Raw genomic sequence first — 22,877 nt, forward strand, 5'->3', positions numbered from 1 at the left:
CATTACTCCATTTGTCATGGTCACTTATAAGCTTCAGCTCAGAAAACAGAATCAGCACTATGGAATAAAACTACTGAAAAACTTGCCATTACTGTGACTGAGCACTAGGTAGTGCCATCACTCTAAGAAAGCTAAGTGGGATGCATTAACAAAGCACAATCATTTCCCCTTCTAAAACTGGAAAAGGAACGGTAAGAGAGAGATCAGGATACAATTCAGAAACTTATTCAGAGTATGGCTAGAGTTACACCAGCCTGAGCTGTATTTACATACAATCATGAAAAACTATTTTTATGGCAAGAGAAAAACTTTCTAATCTTAACTCTTAATAAAGCAGTACTAGGAGTCTACACTCATGGTCTATTTTGGGAAACACTTGGTGCAAGGAAATATTTGATTAAAGGTTATTACAGAATTGCTGCCTAAAATGGTCCATCATTACTCAAGTTATTTGGCGACTGGAACAATCTGATTTCTCTCACGTGATTATTTCCTGTCTCCCATACAGTCCCAACAGATACAGAAGAGTAACGACTAGCTGCAATCAAGCCTCCTTAGACGGGTTAAGGTAGCACTACATGGAACCTTCAGGGTAGTGCTGGAAAAATGAGAGACACTCATGATCTTGGCAATCCAAAAATAAAACCAGTTCAGACAAGTCTGCTTAAATTCAACATGTTAACAATCTACTTTAGTAAGCACTACTACATAGCAATAACTGTGTTGAATGTCATTACATACTTTGGCACCAGGCCTATGAGGCTGTGCTTTAAACACACAATAGTTCCTGAGAGCCTTTTGTACCTTCAAACACTTAAAAAGTGTGATTATGTAAAACAATGCATATCTTGTAGTTCCTCACTCTGATTATGACCTAGTTTAATGTCATGTTATTTAAAAATAAATAACAGAGTTTATGAAGAGGACAGTGGAAAATATTCAAAAAGCAGCATTTTTTGTATTTTAATTAGGATATATTTATTTATTTATTTTAAACAGAGCACTTGATTCAATAACTATGCTGGAGCCTAAAGCATTTTATTACATTTTTCAGTATCCCTGGAATCATGGTCATGGTTTTCCATCTGTTCTAAGAACAGAGCAGCTTTACAGAGGGACAGGGAAAGTGAGAAGTCCAGTGATGAGACAGGATGGAGGAAGCATTTCAAACATTCATGTGAAGGAATAAAACAATTACCCCCCCTGCTTCCCAAGTCCGGATGAAAAATTATGGTGCATTCTCCCTTTCCACGAACTGCATACACCTTCTTGACCTCCTCCCACCTCAGAGTTCAACTGTTCCCAGCTTATCAGATCTGACCTATTGCCCTTATTCACAGCATCACTATCCTAATGTGAAATCTAAGATGGCAATGTTGAGAGGGAGCAGAGAACTAGATTCATTTTTCAATTTCATTTTCCAGCTGCCTGTTGGTGTATCCTGATACTAAAATTCATGTGCAGTCCCAGGGTAAAAGAAAGTCAAAGCTTTTACACATGGCAGGTCTCTGAGGCATGGCAGTGGACTTGCTCTGCTTCCTCCACAATCTGAGAACAACCAAATCTGACAATACTTCGCTGGAATGTAAAAGCACACTACAGTATTCCGACTAACAAATTATCCAGTAGGTACCACCCAGACTGATTCTATTTGCCACCAGTGTTCTAAATGCATACCTCTCTCAGTGGCAAGTCCTGCCCCCTCTCCCCATAGATGCAGAGGGTTTGCCTGTAGTGGAACCAGTGTACTTTTGTCATACAGGGGGTTAGGCAAGGCATGGGTGCCCCTGCGAAACCAGGAGCCCAGCTGCAGGGCAATTACGCAACTGGGAATGAGGGGAAGCGGATCAACTGTTATGTGGATACACGAGTCACTTCCCACTACTCGGGAGACTATTCCAGCACTGAGGATGGACTAGTGGTCATGGAGTGGCTCTGCCCCTGTAGAGTCCATAGGATGTCAGAAGAATTTCTTCCCTTATCCCAGAGGAAGGACTGTTCAGGCAGTGCTCTAGGGCAAGGGACCTGGACTTCAGGCAGTCCACACCCCTTATCAGGGTGGCCTGCTGACCGAGGAAGGGAACACTGGCTTACATCTGACATAGATTTGGTTGGTTTTGTTGCTCACTGTAAGGGCCAGAAACACCCCCCCTCCTCCAACAAACTTAACATCACAGACTCTATAGAAACTGATGGTAAAAGTCCCTCACTTGCTAGGGAAAGTGTTTACTTTTCTACAGGCAAGTCTATGGCCTGGTCCACACTAACCCCCCATTTCAAACTAAGGTACCGCAAATGCAGCTACGTTAATAACGTAGCTGAATTCGAAGTACCTTAGTTCGAACTTACCGTGGGTCCAGACACAGCAGGCAGGTACTCCCCCGTCGATGCCGTGTACTCCACTCGCCGAGCTGGAGTACCGGCGTCGACGGCGAGCACTTCCGGGATCGATTTATCGCGTCTAGACAAGACGCAATAAATCGATCCCAGAAGATCGATCGCTTACCGCCGGACCTGGAGGTAAGTGTAGACCTACCCAAAGTCAAAGCTTTTGCATATCCCACTGCCTTCAGAAATACCTAATATCTTCTCTATTCTCCACAACTAAGCAATCTGAATAGGCTGTTACAGCCCCTGCTTCACTACACTGAAAATACCCTTACCAAGGTTTCTAACAACCTTTTCTTGGCTGAGCTGTGGGACCAATACTCCATTCACCTCACCCCTGCTTTTCCTGCAGCCTTCAGTACAGGTGATTTTCTTCTTTTCAGCACCTGTGCTCTCTTGGCCTTCTTCACCCTCCCTCCCTCTCAGTCTGCTTCCTACCTAACAGTTCTTTCAGGTGTTTCTTCTCCCTTTCCCTCTTTCTAGTGGAGTCAGGGCTCTGTTGTTGGTCCCCGCTCTTCTTCCTCTACACTTTATCCCTGGGTGATCTCATCTGTTCACATGGTTCCAACTATCATTCCTATGATGAGGGCTCACAAATCTAGCTTATCACACTTGACCAGTCTCCCATGTATCCAAATGTTTTTCTGGTATATTGTCTGGTGCAGTCTGTTGCCAGCAAAATCTTGGCATGGCCAAAATGAGCTGAGTTTCTTTTCCACCCCAAATCCTCTTCACTTCCACCTTTCTCTGTTGCTGAGGACAACTCCAGCCTCCCTGTCACTATGGATCTCACCCCTCAGGGTCACCCTGGCACCACTTTCCCCTTTGACACATCCATGTGTTATCAAGCCTCCACAATGTTGAGGAAAAAAAAATCAGATATTTCTTATCTCTGACAGCTAAAATACTTGTCCATGGCCTGGCCACCCCCTGCCTGGACTATCGGAACGTCGTCCTCCCTGAAACCCAGACCATCTTCCCAAAGTCCGTCCAAAACAACTGCTAATTCAGATCATGTCAGTCTCCTGTCTGAATCACTCGTGCACAGTGTATCAGGTTTAAACCTCTCAACTTGGCCTTCAGAGATTTGCACAATACTGATCCACTAGGACCTTGTTTTGTACTGCATCACCTTCCCTTTGCCCCTCTCCTGCATCACTGCCCTTCTGGCCTTTTAAACCTCCAATCTCTGTGCAATGAGCCCCCTTCCTCTGTTCGTTCAGATCCCTCCTAATGGCCCAAGTCTGTATTACCCACAGCCATTAACATGTGTCAAATGCCTTTTCTATCCACATTTTTAAGGAAGAGAGAGTAGGAATAAGAAAGCAAGGAAACAGGAGGTAGAAAATGTTTAAACACACATCCCCCTCTTCTGGTGCTCCCAAGCTCATCTCGCCCTCTAAATTATTTAAATTCCAAATTCCTCTGTGCACAACTCTGTCTTGCACAGTGCTGAGCACAGATGCTAATAAAAATATTAAGTCAAGATCACAAGAAAACTTAGCTAAGATTCATTCTCTTTGGGGTTTCTAGCCTCTCTTTCAAAATTAAGGGAGCATCCCTGTGAACATGGGTCATTACTATGAAAAATGTCAATTTAAACTCTCACCTTTTTCAATTCCAGCTCTCTCACAAACTTTCTTTGCAGCCTAGGAACTTACTGGCCTCAGTTTCCCCATCAGTAAACACAGATGTTTCATCAGGTTGTTGTGGGGATTAGTTAATATCACTACAGTACTTTGAAGATGAAAAGCAGCAGGTGTTCTATACAACAGGCTTCTGTACAATACCCATCCTTTCAATCCTCTCCCTCTTCCCTTCCGCCCCGCCTTTTAACCACTCTCAACCATATCTACACCTGGAAAATTCTGACCTGTTTTTCCCAGCAATGGTGTAAACTCAAATGTAGGTGTGCTTTTGCTACTAACTGCTAGCCTAATTCTTAATACCATAACCTTTAGATTCCTGATGTAATGCCAGCGCTCAATCGTTACTAGGTGTAGCTATACTAAAAAATATTCTTTTTTCAGCAATGGTGCAGCTGCATCCATTCTACCAATTGGTTAGCCTGGGCATACAAACTTGTACCACGTTATCGGATTCTGCTGAAAAATGGTAAGAAATTCCATACTGTAGATGAGCCCTTCTCGGCAAGACTGTGCTGTGACACTGCATTAGGAATCAAGCGATTGTGGTATTTGATATGAAATAGGAAGTGGTGAACAAGTTTTCCAGCACGTTCACAGTAAGTTTTCTTTACTCTGAATAATTCCACAGCAAGGTTTGTGCTAATTTCCTACTAATATTCTCAAACAGGAGTAAGCAAGTAAAAATTGAGTAAATGTGCTTCAAAACTGACCCTTTATATGGAAACTCTGCATGCACAAATCAGATAATGCAGCACAGAGTTTTCTGATTTTTCATCATACCCTAGAACAGAAATTGCTGGACTTACACCTACATTTAGAAATTGAATGAAGCAGACCAATTTAATAGTGCAAATGCCACCCTTACTTTTACTTCCTTGTAGTACAGGATTTTAGGCACAATGAATGGCTTAAAATAATTTCTGTACAAAGTACTGTAGGAGATGAAGTGACAAATTATTGTGTGTGAATGTTCTGAGTATGTAAATACAGAAAAACCTAACAATGTTTTCTTTAAACACTATAATTAATCATATACAGTAGCACTTATCAAAGCTTTTTACAAACCAAAGTTAAGTCTCTCAGAACTACAGACATAGGTAAATCAGTAGGGTCCCATTTAATAAAGAAGGAAACTGAGATGGAGGCATACCTCCTTATGACATCTGTTTTTTAGGATACACAACGATATAGTATAACCTAACTCAAAAGGTTTCAAAGGCAAGAAATAGCATCAATATGACAAACTGTATTTCTGTCTGCAAATTCTGTTTCTAGAGTTACAAGGAACACATGAAATTACTAAAACTGAAAGATAAGATAGGGGAAAAGAATCCATTTTTTTTTTTTAAGTTTGCTTTGTGTATTTCACAGCACTTTGGTGGATATTTTCAGAGTTATTCCTCAGTGAAAATCAATGGGACTTCTGCTTCTAAATTCAATAGGCATTTTGAAAATCTCCCCTTTTGCTTAAAGTCATCGTCACTATTTAGCTGATAAGTCGCATACACTAGCAGGAAGTGCATGCACAGAAATAGGCACAAGAGTTAGGCTGGGTCATATTTGGTATGGTTCTTGGGCTTGTTCACAAACTGCTCCTGAAAAGACTTTTCTAAATAACACGAAGTAAAAAAATTGAATAAATCCTTCCAAAAAAAAAGGTTTTTTTAAAGTCTGGCTATGATATCAGAATATACTACTGAAAACTGATCATTTAAAAATCATCCAGTTTAAAAAAAAAAATCACTTGACAGTATCCTTTAAAAAATTAGTGATTCTAAAGAATCAGACCTAAACGTCACAAAAGAGCCTCACTAACTTATATTAACAATAATTACTGAATGTTGTGAATTAGTAAACCGACAATAAAAAACAAGGATAATAAATAACTAAAGACGCTTTCTTTGGACATGATTACAACACTTCATTATATGCTTATGTTTGTGGCATTTTATTCAAAAAGTGGGAAAAAATTCCTTCAAATATAAGTAATTGCCAATAAAAATAATGTATTTAGTGTCAGAGAATTAACTGAGTTTTCTAGAATGAAAGACTTCTGGCACAAAAATTATAAACCGAGCTTGACCTACCTGAATGGGTCCTACTGACATCAGCAGGTTTTTCAGTTGGACATCAGTAGTTGATGAAGAAAGCCCTTCAACTGACACAACACAGGGCTGAGGTTTGCACTCCACCACTCGCAGGTTCTGTTTATTTGGCATCAAGCGTCCTCGGCCCATCTGGCCTGCTACTCCTCTGCCTCTCCCATGCATAATGACCTGCCAACAACAAAAGTAACAGTATTTTGATTTCCTTAGTTAGTGCTTCTGTTAAGTAACTTTGACAGATAATATGAAAGTTAATTTATTTAAAGACTTGATTAAAGTACATCAATAAAAAGCAGCATGTCACTGTTTGCTAATTTAAAAGGCCACATGTTAACATATTTATCTGCTTCTTATCCAAATATCTCCCCAAATTACAAGAAGTTAGAATGGGTACAAAGTCTGCCTTTGCATTTTGAGGTGGGTTTACAAAGCAATTGACCATCTCATGCCAAAAACTAGAGAGTCTACTCCTCTTCACAGTGATTGCATCACATGCATGTGATCAGCTCTAACATTTTGGGATGGGTCATTAAACAACTTTTTGCCCTCTCCCACTTCCCAGACCTCAAACTAGATTCTAGATCTCTATCTCTATTTCTATATATAGGAAGGGGACGCAGGCCCACCCCAGTCTCCACTGCTACAGAAAAATGTTGCTCAATAGACCATGCTAACCATTACCCTGAACTGCCCCTCTTTTTTTGAGGAAAGTCCACACTGGCTGATCAGTATGGCTAATCTATAGCCAGGAACTGGAAAGAACTTGAGGAAAAACCCCAGCCTGATTTGTAGGACTTGACTCACTTAGGCTGCTGCCAATCTAACCATACATTAATTAATTCCCCTTCACAAACAAAAGTTTCCAGGGATCCAGAATTCACTGGCCTCATACGCTAGCCCTGAGCAGCTTTTTGGAAGCAAATGAGGTGGGAAGACAACCTAGGACTCTTAGGGAAAGTCACCATCAAGCTTTTAATTCTAGTAACCGGTTTATCAATATAATCTCCATAATGAAAACAGTAAGCAATTTTTAGAGAAAAGAGGAGACTAGCTTTCACACACTTACAAAACCAACACATTGTTGGAGAGCCTCTGACCCTAAAAACTGGCTCTCATAGGTATCTTATAGTATTGATGGCAACATTGACTAAGATTTAATGCAGTACCTCATGCATAATGCACTTTTGCAGCTGCATAGATGTCTTTTTAGTATTTGCTGCAGAATTCTGTTTCAGAATATAAGCTTCCATTATAGTAAACAAACAAAATAAAATAAAATATAGGTCTCTAAGCTCTTATGATTGCAAAGACAATTTTCAAAATGTAAGCCAGATGTAACCAAAGCCTTAACATCTGCCTGATTCTGCAGACAGTTTGAAACATTAGCTATGAGAGAGGTGAACTGGTTCAGGTCATCTCACTGGGGAGATAATGTGGAAAATTAATGAGGACCCTTCCTAAAATGTAAACGTTAACTATCTGACTGTTGACTATTTTAAGAGAAACTTCAAGACAACATTTTTTGCATTATCATTGGATGTAGCGCGGATGTTGTGATGGGATCCAGTGGGGTTATTGTCAGGTTGGGGTAGATACTGTCAATCACAAAAACTGAATATCAAAGGAATAAAAACTCTGATTACACTGGACCGGACAAAGGGGTGAAAGCTACAGGGAACAGGGAAGTGTGAATTATTCTGAGGTTCTTGCTGTAGAATTCATGTCTAATTTGATGCACAATTCATGTGGTCTTGAGTCACTGTCAGAAACATACTTATAACTACTAAAATTAAATATCCTAATATTAACCCTGGCTGGCAGGACAAGATGAAACAGCACAGAAGGTAATGTCTAGCAGCATTACACCAGTTCTTGAGCTTGATTCTTCAGCTGTCTCTGGCAAATATAATTAACATCAGAAGACTAAGAGCTTTTGAGGAAGCTAAATACACTTCTACCCGGATATAACATGAATTCGGATAGAACGCGGTAAAGTAGCGCTCCGGAGAGTGGTGGTGGGAGGCAGGGCGAGGCTGCGCACTCTGGTGGATCAAAGCAAGTTCAATATAACGCGGTTTCACCTATAACGCGGTAAGATTTTTTGGCTTCAGAAGACAGCGTTATATCGGGGTATGAGTCAACAGTTTAACGCTGATGCAAAAAAAGCAAACATCATTCTGGGATGTATTAGCAGGAGTATTGTAAGCAAGACACGAGAAGTAATTCTTCCGCTCTACTCCACACTCATTAGGCCTTAACTGGAGTATTGTGTCCAGTTCTGGGCGCCACATTTCAGGAAAGATGTGGACAAATTGGAGAAAGTCCAGAGAAGAGCAACAAAAATGATTAAAGGTCTAGAAAACATGACCTATGAGGGAAGATTGAAAAAACTGGGTTTGTTTAGACTGGAGAAGAGAAGACTGAGAGGGGACATAACAGTTTTCAAGAACATAAAAGGTTGTTACAAGGAAGAGGAAGAAAATTTTTTGTTCTTAACCTCTGAAGATAGGACAAAAAGCAATGGGCTTAAATTGCACTAAGGGCAGTTTAGGTTGGACATTAGGAAAAACTTCCTAATTGTCAGAGTGGTTAAGCACTGGAATAAATTGCCTAGGGAGGTTGTGGAATCTTCATCATTGGGGATTTTTAAGAACAGGTTGGACAAACACCTGTCAGGGATGGTCTAGATAATACATAGTCCTGCCTTGAGTGCAGGGGACTGGACTAGATGACCTCTCGAGGTCCCTTCCAGTTCTGATTCTATGAAAAAATTCCTATTCTCAGGAGAAATGTCTTCCAAGTGTTGCTCCTTCTGAAATTCACAAGAACTCAAGGATATTCAATATAATTCTCCCTAAAGAACAGGAAATGCCCTGAAGCAAAGGCAGAAGGCTCCAGAACAGTAGGCAGTGCAATGTTTGGCTCAACTTAGGTGAACTGCAAGTACACATTTGTTTTGCTTTAACTTAGTTTCATGTGGTGAATGTCATCATTCTCCAGAAGGTAGGGGACAAGCACAGAAGTAATTCAACTAATTTAAAAAATAAAATATATTTTCCCTCAAATTCTCTTGGCAATTTCAGCTTCACAACAGAGAATGCATCAGTCAGTGATCTTACAAATACCATAGACTGCAAAGAAATTTCTGGTACCTGTGATATCGTGTATTATTATTATTATTACTACTACACCTGTGACTCATGTATTATGGCAGAGTTTCTCATACTTCATTGCACCGTGACCCCCTTCTGACAACAAAAATTAATACATGACCTTGGGAAGGGGGACTGAAGCCTGAACCTCACCACCCCAGGTGGGGCGGCAAAGCCAAAGCCTGAGCCCTGCCACCCCGAGCGGGGGTATGGGAGGGCGGCAAAGCTGAAGTCCGAGCCCCACCATCATGGGGTAGGGGCTGAAGCTGAATCTTGAGGGCTTCAGCCCCGGGTGGGGGCCTGTATTCTGAGCCCAGCTGCCCAGAGCTGAAGCCGAAGTCTGAGTCTCACCGCCCACGGCTGAACCCTTGGGCTTGGGCTTCAGCCCTGGGCAGTGGGGCTCAGACTTTGGCTTCAGGCCCGGGCCCCAGCAAGTCTAATGCCAGCCCTGTGACCCCATTAAAACAGGGTGGCGACCCACTTTGGGATCCCGACCCACAGTTTGAGAACCATTGACTTATGGGATCTCTTCAGTAAAGATGACAGTACCAAGGAGATCACACAAATAGGGATTAATTTAAAAATGGTTAAAACTTATTTATGTGCTGAGTGCCTCTGAGAGCCTTGTTAGGGGGAATTCAGCAAATGTGTTCTGAACCGAATTTTTGTGTTTGCTTTGGAGGGCAATTTTAATGGCCTACTCCATACTGCCATTGTTATACAAAAGAGGTACAACAGAAGTGTACCAATAGCTGACTTTTTTAAGCCCCTCTCCCCCAAAAATTACACAAACCTGAATCAACTATAGAATATTCAGTACTAGAGGGATGTTCCTTGTTTGAGTCCAAAATAGAAAAGTCATAGCATGGAAGAAAAATAAGGAGGCTGCCTTGTCCACCAAGAAATCTATACCTCACAAAAGTACTATTTTACTGACTGCCCCATAAAGGTTCCTTGTCCCAGTATTCTCCATTTACAAATGTTTATGTTAGTGGAGGTCCAAATACTTATTCTGTGCTGAAGGGAGAATGTTTTGACAAAGGGTTATATGGTATAGCAGTACCACCTAATATAGTCGAACAGATGAACCAGAAAGCAATAAGATGACAGAGGTACTTCGGAAAAATTACAGCCACTATCTCATACTTAAATCCTGGAACACTAATAAAGTAGGTTTTGAGTAGGACTTTTACAAATAGAGGTTTACCCTACTTAGTTTTACCCAGGCAGTAATATAGCTCAGTGGTTTGAACATTGGCCTGCTAAACCCAAGGTTATGAGTTCAATCATCGAGGGGGCCAGCTAGGGATCTGAGGGAAAAAATCTGTCAGGGACGGTACTTGGTTCATAGCAGGGGACTGGACATGACCTTTCAAGGTCCCTTCCAGTTCTATGAAATAGGTATATCTCCATATTAAAAAACAACAACATGCTTAATAATTTTAAATAGAGAAAACAGTTATAAATACTTAATTTTTATCTATAATCCTAGTGGAAAATACCATCCTGACAGTGCTAATCCTTTGTCCACCAAACATATACATAGAATAAAGGTTTGTCTAAACTACCCGCCGGATCGGCGGGCAGCGATCAATCCAGCGGGGGTCAATTTTGCGATAAAGCGACCGCTGAGCGCTCTCCCGTTGACTCTGGTACTCCACCAGAACGAGGGGCGCAAGTGGAGTCGACGGGAGAGCGTCAACTGTCGACTTACTGCAGAAGACACTGTGGTAAGTAGATCTAAGTATGTCGACGTCAGCTATGCTATTCACGTAGCTGAAGTTGCATATCTTAGATCGACCCCACACAGTAGTGTAGACAAGCCCTAAGTAGCCTAATTTGGGAACGCTTCTAGAAGGAGAGAGTATTAATTCAATCTTTGACAGCTCTACTCATAATGCCAAAAAGCACTGTCAGTTGTGATAATGATTTTCGAGTAGTGGATATTCCTCCACTGGAATACTGGACTGATATCACCTAACAGAATTTACACAGGCCCCAGAACCACAATGAGATCGGAACAACTTTCAGGCATTACCAACCTGGGCTGGATTCAAACACGTATCCTGTAGGTTAAAAGCTTTATATCCCCTTATCAATTTCCTGAGTCATCCAGCCTTCCATTAATAACTTTACCTGGGCAGATACAGTTTAAATTTCTTCAGTGCTGGTAAGGATTCTGGTTATTTCTTAAATAATGCTAACATTAATATGGCAACACATTCAGCAGATAATACAGATCCTAGCAGCAACAATGCATATAAAAATCACCTTTTTAGCTGGATGAATCCCTTGGATGTTTTTGACTCCTTGGGGAACTGCTGAATGTATCTGAGCCTGCTGCTGCTGTTGCTGCTGCTGCTGGAGTGGTCCCTTTGTCAATGTGACCTTCCGCACTGGCTGCTGTCTCAGTTCTGGAGGTTGTTGGAGGCGTTGGAGCTGGCCCTCTGGCTGCACAAAGCCAACATTCTCCCCCTCCTGCTGAAATCAAAACCAGAACATGCTGTTCAGTACCTATCTACTCAATGCAAACATTCACTTCCTGTGAGACCTGCTGTGGAGAAGAACTTTGTTAGCGCACAGAGAATTAGAAGAACACATACTTGCATACTAAAATCAAACTAGCGTCCGCAAGATAAGGGTGTATGGTACACACTTCAGCTAGGAACTATACTTAGTTACACAATCCATAATGCAGGAAGTACAAAATACTACATCTGGTATGATATTAAATTCACTGTGTTTTTCAATTGTTTCCTTTCAGTAGACAGTGAAAATGTCCTATTATTTATCCAAGGACCCACCTATTCATTCTTCTCTATAATTCCAGCTTTTCAGGCTATACGTTTACATTCCGCTAACTACATTTTTTTAAGGGACATATATTCTAGACTAGAGAAGGGCGGCAAAGCAGTCTCAAAGAAGCAGGAACCAGTCTGAACCTTTACGCATCTTTCAAACCAAGCAAACCTAAGACTAAAGGTTGGTGATTTTTATTAAGTGCACATTTATGCTGCCTATTTATAGCTAAAATAAGCTTCTAAGTAGTCTCCTCACCCTAACGATGACCAATATTAGAGTAGTTTTCTCCGCCAAGTGTTTTTATTTTTTCTCCCTTAAAAAAAAATAAAAATAAAAACAGAGGTGACAAACCATGTCCCTGTCCCAGCCTCTGAAGTCATATATGGAAGTACTACAGTCTTCCCAAAATGAGCTGTCTCTGCAATTCATGCTTGGGATGAGAGAAGAGGTAGAAGAGAGGAGCCTGGAAGAAAAGAGTAGAGGTGTGCAGCGGCTCGGCTACTTCCACCAAGGAACCAGTGATTCTCTCACATGGATACATGTCCACCTTTCCCAGATCAGATACGGCCAAGTTTACAGTCACCATACACAGTTTTTTGAAGATTACATACAGCAAGAGGCAATATAATTAGTCTACTATGGGAACCTGAGAAGTCACAACTATAAAGTGTTTCAAATGGAGGCTCTAGCTTGCAATGCTATGCAGCACATTAAAAGCTTAAGGGGACTCCCGTCAAAACACTCAATATCTGTTACAGAATAGTAGAGAAAAGGCTACTCACCAGTAACTCTGCTTGAGTTTATATTGCCTCTGCAGACCCACACTCAGAACACTCATTCCCACAGAACTGCTAACTCAGAACCACTGAGAAATGCACAAAAACAACAAGGAGCCTGGTGGCACCTAGTGCCTGTCATGACTGCATGAGCACCCACTCACTGAACAGAATATTCTAGAAGACCAAGGTAACAGAAGGGCCCCGCAGCATCAACTACTCAGTTTCTTTCACTAATTCAAAGAATCTACAGAAGGTCTCAAAGAAGAGGGGAAAGAGGACGGAGAGGGTGGATGAGCAGAGGTATCAAGATTTGAACAGTGGTTACTGGAAAACAGTCTCTCTCTGTTCGGAATTACTTTTGTAGATTCCCAATCTGGGAGATTAGCGCCCAACCCCTGGAGGAAGCCAGGTGATTAAAAGAGAACTGCCTAACTCACCCAAAACAATCACTGCAATGAAATACCAAATAGGGTGTCATGACGCACAAATGTATACACATACACAAACTGGCTTCACAAATTTCTGTGAAACATGTTAATTGTCATAAATTGTCCAATTTTGTGGAATGAACTGAGTCTTTAAACTAGAATGTGAGTGAACACAAAATCTAATCCATATTGAAAGCATTTGTTCTCACAGTTCCCTTTCCTCCCTCTTTTTGACTTGTCACCAAAATCTATGAATAACTTGTGGAATTAACAGAAGGGTTTCATCCTAACATGCCAACTTTGTACTGATCAGGACAGACAACATACAAGGTTTTGGGAAGAACAACAGGTCTATATAGTCTGAAAGACAGTAACTTTTTGATAAAATCATGATTGAGAATTTCATCTCAAGGGATACTCTAAAAGAAAATAATTAACTGAAACCCATAACTTGCTCACTCTTCTTACTGGTTTTATACCAGAAAAACATTCAAGATCAGGCAGTTTCTCTTTTCAAACTCCTCTTGTATGTTTGCTGAAATGCCTGACAAATGCACTCTGACACTGGCAAAAAATTGAAGCAAATATTTCGGATGATCAAAGCTGACAATTTTTTAAAGCAAAAAAACAAAATATCTTGGATATCTTAAAGATTTTGAATTAAACATTATGGAGGCTAGAAAATTATGACGTCTGCATGAACACAGGAGTGAGGAACTAGGATCCTAAAATGGCTTCAGATGCAAGAATCAGGACTGAAAGCCTGACCTGATGGTTAAGTGCCTGCTGAGGGGTAGGGGGAGGAGGAGAGACTTAAACAATGCTCTCTTTTCTTACAAGTCCAAGAAATGAACCCTACATATATAAAACACTACCTCAGTGTGAGGAATCCAGAGATACAAGAGGCAGTATGTGGCATGCTGATGCATGATGGATATTTTAGAATGAGACAACATACAACTCTTCAAATAGGCCTGTTTAAAAGACCCCGGAAAGACCAATGCTTAACTACTGGGCCCACATATCACACAATGAAACTGACCAGACTGAAAGATGAATAAAAGCAATACAAAATCTTTAATGGCATGGAGTCATCCTAATGCAGCAACACTGCTTCACAATCTTGCAGAATTCTAATCGCTAAAGCCCAAACAATGGGAAATTATCTCAAAATTTTACTAAGCTTAAACTATTTAGAGAAAAATGAAAAGTTATAAAAAGAAACGAAGAAGGTTCACTAACTCAAATACCCGTGAAAGCAAAAGAAAGAAGTGATACCCACAACTGACCCTGGCAAAGGAGAAAGAAGGGCAGCTGGATTCAAAATCTATTTTTATAGCCTTGTTCTAAACATTTAGGATTTCCACAGGTCCCTTATGCAAGCCCAAATGGTTATTGCTTTTCTAGATGGCTTGGAACTCACAGTGCAGGAGTACCATGCATGTGATGAGAGAGATCGACAGCAGCAGCTCTTGAAAGAGACTTGTGTCTGCATTAAAACTATTTGGAAGCTAAAGGGCCAACAGCGCCACCCCCAGTTCATTGCAAGCCAGCAACAAGTTCTCTCTTTTTTCTTTGCATAAAGATTCAAGATTTTAACTTAAGATGGTATCACTGTCTTTCTCTGGGGAGTTCAAGAGCAAATATTGCTGCCAAGTCAGCACTTGCCCAGGAGCAAGCAAAGGCTTGTAAAATGAATTTGTCTTAGTACTATTCATTTCAGTTTGTTACAGACTAGGGTTACCATACGTCTGGTTTTTCCCGGACATGTCCGGCTTTTTGGTAATCAAACCCCCGTCCCGTGGGAACTGCCAAAAAGCCGAACATGTCCGGGAAAAATACCGCCTGCCGGGCACTTCTGCGGCTGTGCTCCTCCCCTGACTCTTCGGCTCTGTTTAAGAGCCGAGCTGCCCGAGCGCTACCGGCTTCGGGCAGCCCCCATGCCTCTGGACCCTGCGCCCCCGGCCGGGCACTTCCCCTCCCGGGCTCCGGGGGCTGACCGAAGCCCAAGAGCTACCGGCTTCACGGTTTGCTGGGCAGCCTCCAGACCCTGCGCCACCGGCTGGGCGCTTCCTCTCCCGGGCTCCAGCTGCGCTGAGGAAGCGCCGGCCGGGGGCGCAGGGTCTGGAGGCTGCCAGGCAAACCGTGATGCAGGTAGCGCTAGGGGAGCCCTTTTCGCGTGGCTGGGAGGGAGGAGGAGAGTTAGGACGGGGACTTTGGGGAAGGGGCGGAGTTGAGGCGGGGCCGGGAGTGGGAAAGGGGCAGGGCAGGGCTCCGTGGAGTGTCCTCTTTTTTTAAATATGGTAACCCTATTACAGACATAGCTGATCAAAGACACATTATCCAAGCCAAAAAAGGTAGCTCAAGGTGAAAATGAACCAAGTGTATGTGTCAATATGTTTATATCACAGTTCAAATATTAAAATAATTATCCACATCATGCTTTAAGTCCAATTCCTTACATTCGACACAATCAATGTCAGTTTCCACAAGTGCTAAATGTGAAAAACTAAGCCAGTAATGCTGATACATCAGGGGTTCTCAAACTGGGGGTCGGGACCCCTCAGGGAGTCGCAAGGTCATTACATGGGGGGGTCGCGAGCTGTCAAGCTCCACCCCAAACTCTGCTTGCCTCCAGCATTTATAATGGTGATAAATATATTAAACAGTGTGTTTAACTTATTGGGGGGGGGGGGTCGCACTCAGAGGCTTGTGATGTGAAAGGGGTCGCCAGTAAAAAAGTTTGAGACCCATTGTGATACACTAACTACACATACTTCAGAGTCAGAACATTTGGACTTCATGCTACAAAAATAACTAACAGATCACTTATCCCTGATGGGGATACAGCATCAACTTCAACAATTTTTTGCATACTACCTACAAAGGAAAATGTAAAAAATAATACACATGCTGGCTCCCAATTCTCCTTCCGGGGAAACATTAAGGTGGGATCCCGAGGGCAAACAATACATACAGTAGTGGAGCTTCTAATCTGCACATTAAAATCGGGAAAGGTTCTCTGGTTTATGGTAGAATGGTAGATAGAAGAGGGTGGTGGTGTTGAATTCTACTTGATGCTAGATTCTGTGATACCTAGGCCAGAGCAGGTGGTTGAGCTGTTGAAGAATCAGGTCCACCGCTTGTAGAAGGATACGCCTGAGATGCAAGTATCTCTAGTATATCCTAGTATAACTGTTAAGTCTCTTAATTCTTGCTGATTTTTCTTGGAAGCAAAAATAAAAATTTGACAACTTCTTACAAATTTTCTGGTTTTTTAACCCTTTTCACCAGCCTATTTTTAATTTATTAAAAGTTTTTAACACCCAGGGTAAAAGAAAGGGGCTAGCAGGCCCACCCATCATTTTAACTTTTGTCCTCAAAATCTATTTTGATTTTAAAAAGTTCATAAAAACACTTGATTTTTAGGATATGTATTTTAATACCAGATCTTACAAAGAGACATCTATCATTCATTTACTCTATCAGACAATTTGATGCACAAAGTTTTGACTCTTCAGGTGAAATTTACCCCATCCACACAGCCAACACATGGCTATCGACCACAAATCCACTTAAATCCTATACTACAAATCCACTTAAAACCTATACTGAGGACTTAATTGGGACGATTTAAGTGGTGAATGGCTTCTGCCCAGGGGAAAATTTCACCCTTCGTCTAAAGACCAATGATGAAAAAATATTTTCTTGAGATATTGGCTGTGCCTTAAACTCTAAAGCACAAACCATTTTTCCCCTTCGCAATTTGAATTATCAAGTTTTACCCAAGGCTTGTTCCCCAATTGCTAATTTACAGTCAGGCATGAACATTTCTGGTCAAAGCCCTGAAAAACTGGGTTTAAACGGCAGTCATGACAAAAGCTGCTATGTGTAGCAAGAGTTCTATCTGTTCACCTGGAAGTCTTTGGAACATAAGGGAAACTGGTTATTTGCCAAAGAAAATCTGCTCTTAAAAGTCACCTGACATAAAAAACCTACTAGTTCTAAATACTGAATATAATTTAAAAATGAAAACTCAAAAGGAATGAGCAAGTGGATTTGGTCTATATTATGAATATCTTTTTCAAACTTCGAATGCTAGAGAACATATTTGCAAAGTATTCTAAAACATTGTAATGAACAGAAATCGTTTCATTCATGCATGCCAGTGATTTTAAAACAGATTTGTCAGATACAGATTATGACCATATTTCAAAATGGTTGCTATATAATATTTCAGTTGTTTATTTTATCAATTCTTTGCATCTTCAGAAATTTAAAAGTCATCCTGTCTTAATTCAATATAAAAATGAGTTCATAAAGGGAGTTTTTTTTTTTTTTTTTTTTTTTTTAAGAGGGGCGCCTGAATTTAGTAAGCTAAGGCATTGTACTCTATCAGGGATGTTATGACAGTTTTACAATACAGATGAAGTTTGTTTGCCACCAACATTAGCAGGACAAATTTATTTATAACAAATGCTTTAAAAATGTACTGATAAAAATGCCCATTGATACTGTCAGCGCTTCTTGCAATTTGACAGATCAAATCTTATTTTCATTCTTAAACCCCATGAAGGAGCGATATCACCAACTTGCATTCTGTAGTGAGCAAATTGATTAATCCCTCTCTATAGAAATCTCAACTCTTGATTACACCTATCAGACGTTAAGCAGCATTATTCTAGAGTGACAACACTTGACAAATTCCCCAACCATTTTTCTCAGCCTTTGTGGCCCTGCTAGCTTGTATTAACCCTGATGAAAAATTAATTTTCCTTATCTTCTGCTAAACCCCAAAATCCAAATCCGCCAAACTGGCAACTCTTTCTGTAAAGGTATTATGAAAACCTCTAAAAGATTAATTGCATGTCTTCAGGTGACATTAAATTAATTTCTATACTCATGACAGACATTTGATACTCCGTACTGAGAGGACAGATAACATTGTCAGGATACACAGAAGGACAGTGGTGTAGTGTCCCAGGGCAGCCTCTTATGCATTCTCCTTTCGATAAGGCCATACTTCACTGTCACCGGCACTGTTACTGATCTTGCAGCCCATAGACCTCACTGCACAGGTTTCTATTAACTATTACAATGCTGTGTCTATCCATGTAATCTTTAAAAAGCTAATTCAAAAATCACCCAACAGTAAATGGATGTGCATGCTGCAAAAGCACTTCACAAATCAACCTAAGTTTATTTACTTTAAGTATCACATGCATAAAAACACAGAGGCAACAACAACAAAAGAGGTTCCAATATGCTCACCTCATTCTGTGGGCCTATTTGTTTAGCATACACCAGAATTCAAACAGAGCATGTGGCAAAAGATGAAGTCTTACATCTTACCCTGAAAACCTCAAAGCCCCAAATGGTCTTTGTAATTGATTTTCCTTGGGGGGGAGGGGGGGGGAGAATAAATACTCCACATGCAGTTTAAAAGTCAGTATTTCCAGAAAAAAGTCACTTTATACATCACAGCAGTTAAGAGAGAAAATACCTATTAGATCACTAAAGTCATTCTCCTTCAATGGCAGAAGATAGTCACTATATTTGATCATATATCTACAGTATATAGGTCTCTGTGTGTAAATAGATTTTAAACTGATACTACAATGGGTTATAGTTAAAAAGACTGAAGTCCACACAGCAGACAATAAACACTGTAAAAAACAAAGCCAAGCCACTGATATCTACACTAAAATGTAAGGAAAACAGCTAATCAATAGTTCAGGACATTTATCAACAGTATTAGCAGAATAGGTGTCAGACAAAAAGAAACTCTTATGTAGCACTTTTTAATCTATAGATACTGAAAGTAGTGTACAAAGATGGCAAATATTTTTCCCATTCTAAAGATTGGGGAACTAAGGCATAATTACCAAATATCGCACAAGTCAGTGGCAGAACCATCACAGGCTTCAGACTCAAGTTCAGTGTTCTCCCTGACTGGGACATGTCTGATGCTGGTCATTACTTTTTAAATGAAAGAACAGCAACAATACATTGATTGAATACAATTCCCACTTCGCTCCCTCCACCCATATTGGATCATAGCCATCTCTATTTAAAAGAGAAATTCAGTACTGATGAGCAATCTAAGACAGAAATTAATTATCTAAGTTCCAACTATTTACTCTCACACAAAAAGAAAAGTATATGCCTGGCAGACACAAGGTTAGATTAAGTATGACTGAAATCAAATAACTGGGTGACCAGTCAAGCAGTCTCCATTTATATTGAAGGAACCGACCTTTTCTAAGTCTTATCAGAGCATTAAAGCGGATATTTGAGGAAATGTATATTTTTCCCCTTTTGATTCCTGAAACTTTGATCATGAAGCAAGCTTACTCAGAACAAATATACACAAAGAGATAAATACCATACAAAACAATGTGGGCAGAAAAATACTGACTATTTCTATTCCCAGCATAACCACATTCCCTTTCCAGCTCGGTAAAAAGGAAACATGTTTCAGTCAAACTACAGACGGGCATTCAGTGAGCAATGATGTACTGAATACCCTGCATGCCTCCTTCAAAAGTGGGCTGAAAATTTCCTTGCTTGGCCTCTGCCTGAAAGTGTATGTTGTTCATAACTGCACAGGCTGTAGCATAGACAGGGTTAGACAACAGCAGTAAAAGAGCACAAGCCTTATCTACGCTACAGCTTTAGCCATTACTATGACTGAAGTAACTGCACAAATGGTGAATTATCGCTACTTACTTTACTAGGGTAGACTCAACCTCTGAGTTATTGCGTGCTGTATGGGAAATTCACCAATAAAATGTAAATATAACTGCAAAGATACAGTAAAATCCACTAAGTTTGAAACTTGCTATGTACATAGCCTTCACTGAGTTAGTGTGTCTCTATTTTAAAATATCTACCTCCTTCCACCAAAACCAATGCACTGTTTTAAGCAACAGAAAAAGATAGCTTCAGAGCAAGTACACTGGGCATTTTAGCAGAGGTAAAGAAAGCCCCATAATTCATATTTCATAGAATAAATGGTGTGTAGTATGCATATCTGCAAATGGGACACACCTTTTTGGATGGAGACAAGGGATTTGTCAAGGAAAATTCCTGTTTTGGGAGTAGAACATCCATTCAAAATGCTAGGGACTACCAAGACCATAGAAGTTGGTCACTATTTTGTTTCTCCAGTCGTGCAGTACGTCTTTCAAAGAAAATCTCCATGTCAGGCATTTCTATTGGAAAACCTCTATAAGCAGTTCTTTCTCCCTCTAAGTGAGTTGATTCTTAAAGCACACCCATCATTGAGATATGTGAGCACCAAAATTAATATTCAGCAGGTTTAAAACAAAACAAAAGGAAGTACTTCTTCCCATGGTGAACAGTCAATCTGTGGAACTCATTGCCAAGGGCTGCTGTGAAGGCCAAAATTATAACAGAGTTCAAAAAAAGAATTAGATAAATTCATGGAGGATAGATCAAGGACACAACCCTATGGATGCAAGATAGTCAAGGACTATGCTCTGAGTATCCCTAAACCTCCAACTGCCAGAAGCTGGGACTAGACAACAGGGGATAGATCACTCATAATTGTCCGGTTCTGTTCATTCCCTCTGAAGCATCTGGCACCAGCCACTGTCAGAGACAGGATACTGGGCTAGATGGCCCATTGGTCTGCCCCAGTATGGCTGTTACGTTCTTACGCCATTAAACTAAGCACAACAAGATTAACCTTTCACTTTCCCCCATTCTGCAAGATGCTTGTTTTGTTTCAAAACATGATTTTGGTGTGCTTATCATGAGTGGATAGGTCAGAATAGGTTCTGAACATGCCCAGATGTGTCATTCTGATCTCTTCTGCTAGGCAAAACAACTCTGCCTCCTCCTTGCAATCTTGACAGTACACTAGTGGTAATGTCACTGTGGTCATTACTTTACAGAGTGAAAGCCTCAAATATCAGTGGGACTCTATCCTAATGTAGCACTTTCAACATGAAAACCAAAATCTTAAACTTGAACCAGCATTCAACGGAAAGCCAGTGAAGAGAGATTACTGGGATGATGTGCTTTTGTTGGACTGTGCTGCTGAGCAAACAAGCTGCTAGGTTCTGAACTGACTGGAGTTTCCAGGTCGGCAAGTTCATTCCTAATTTTTCTAGTTCAAGTTTCCTGTAACTTAAAATTCCTGGCTTAATTGAAGGTTTCTTTTTGCCTACATTAAAAGCTGGTGAGCCACTGATATATTACATGTCAACAGCAAGTACCTCTGACTGTTGATGTACTTATGCCATGAAATTGGTGTTGGATTCTCACCTCATACTTTTTCCATTTAAATAAAGAACAGTAAAACTTACAGGATGCTCATTTCTAGAAACTGTTGACTGTGCCCCCCACTTTCCTGGAGGAAAGTGCACCCCACTTTATACCCACAACCAATAACTCTGGTTGGCTCTTCAACAGATTGTGGTATTTATCCATAAGTAGGACCACCTAGAACCTTGGAAGAAAAGTCAATGCTTGTAAATTTGAGAGTTGTCTTTCTGAAAGAGACTCAGATAATGGTCTCACCTCACGGTAAAGTCATTTTGAGCTTGATCTACACTGCTCCATAGTTTGGACAATGAATGGTATGAATAGCAGTGTGCACTAAAGTGCTGCACTGTAATTCCCCCACGGGGATGCTGTGCACTTGAAATAAAATTTTCCCTAGTTTGCATTAATGTAGTCCTCTTCAGCCACATGGATCTTGCAGCATTAGAGTTGCTTAGACGAACAAATCCCTGCAGACTAACAATTTCTTTACCAATCCAAAACAGGAACCCAGTGCGTACCACACTGCTATGGCTACACAAATATGTTCGTTCAACTCTTGTAATGTCCTGCCCCAAGCTTCTAGCATTATGTTTTCCATGGCACTGATGGTATTCAGTTAATTAGTTCTCCATTTGCGTTTGAGTGTCTTCTCGACACGAGGCATACTTGTATTAGTGGCTAGCTCCTCTAATTTCTTAAACTGTGAACATTTTATATTAAAGCATTTCACTGCTCTTGGAGTCACTAAATTTAAATGGGACAAATCTGCATCCTTTCCCACTCCAATAATCCCATGTTGACCAATTTTCCACTTTAAAGTAAGATTTCCATTAGCAACATATTTTTACTTACACGGTCATGGTCGTCCTCTACCATTTCCTCTTATGAAATCCAACTACTGCTTGATGTTGCAATAATGTACATCAGGCCCACCACGAGAGACTGTTTTACAGTATAAAATTCCAAAATTAAACTGCAGAAGACTTTCTATTACAATTTTAAGGGAATGATGGATTCTGCTTTTACAGTATTCAATGGAAAGCCTAGTCTTACAATTGTATATTTAAATTTTGACTAAATTTTAAAGGTCTGGGGAGGAAAAGGTAAAAGCTACCAGGAGCCTCAGCCTGTTCTCAGGTTGATAAGAGGAAGCATTTTATTTTGCATATACTCTAAGTTATTTGCAGTGAAATTAGATTCTAATTTAATCAGTTAAACATGGATTCCTTTTAGTCAGGATTTGATTGCTAGCCTTTCTTAAAGTGCCATCTAGTTCTTCTCT

The 22,877-nt window shown here is 40.6% G+C and overlaps 1 protein-coding gene across 2 annotated transcripts in view; it reads right to left on the reverse strand.

The window, feature by feature from the left end:
- The window catches only part of RBM33 (RNA binding motif protein 33), a 155,578-nt gene that overhangs the window by 20,191 nt on the left and 112,510 nt on the right, over nucleotides 1-22,877 (reverse strand). Inside the window, exons 16-17 of one of the 2 annotated variants that reach the window (XM_054021129.1) lie at nucleotides 11,566-11,772; nucleotides 6,125-6,313 (exon numbers count right to left, since the gene is read on the reverse strand). In XM_054021129.1, the coding sequence (XP_053877104.1) occupies nucleotides 6,125-6,313; nucleotides 11,566-11,772 (396 nt within the window). Of the gene's footprint in view, nucleotides 1-6,124; nucleotides 6,314-11,565; nucleotides 11,776-22,877 lie in introns of both variants that reach the window. The other variant, XM_054021127.1, reaches the window with a different exon arrangement.

Source organism: Malaclemys terrapin, chromosome 2 (genome assembly GCF_027887155.1).
Source record: "Malaclemys terrapin pileata isolate rMalTer1 chromosome 2, rMalTer1.hap1, whole genome shotgun sequence".
Taxonomy (NCBI): domain Eukaryota; kingdom Metazoa; phylum Chordata; order Testudines; family Emydidae; genus Malaclemys; species Malaclemys terrapin.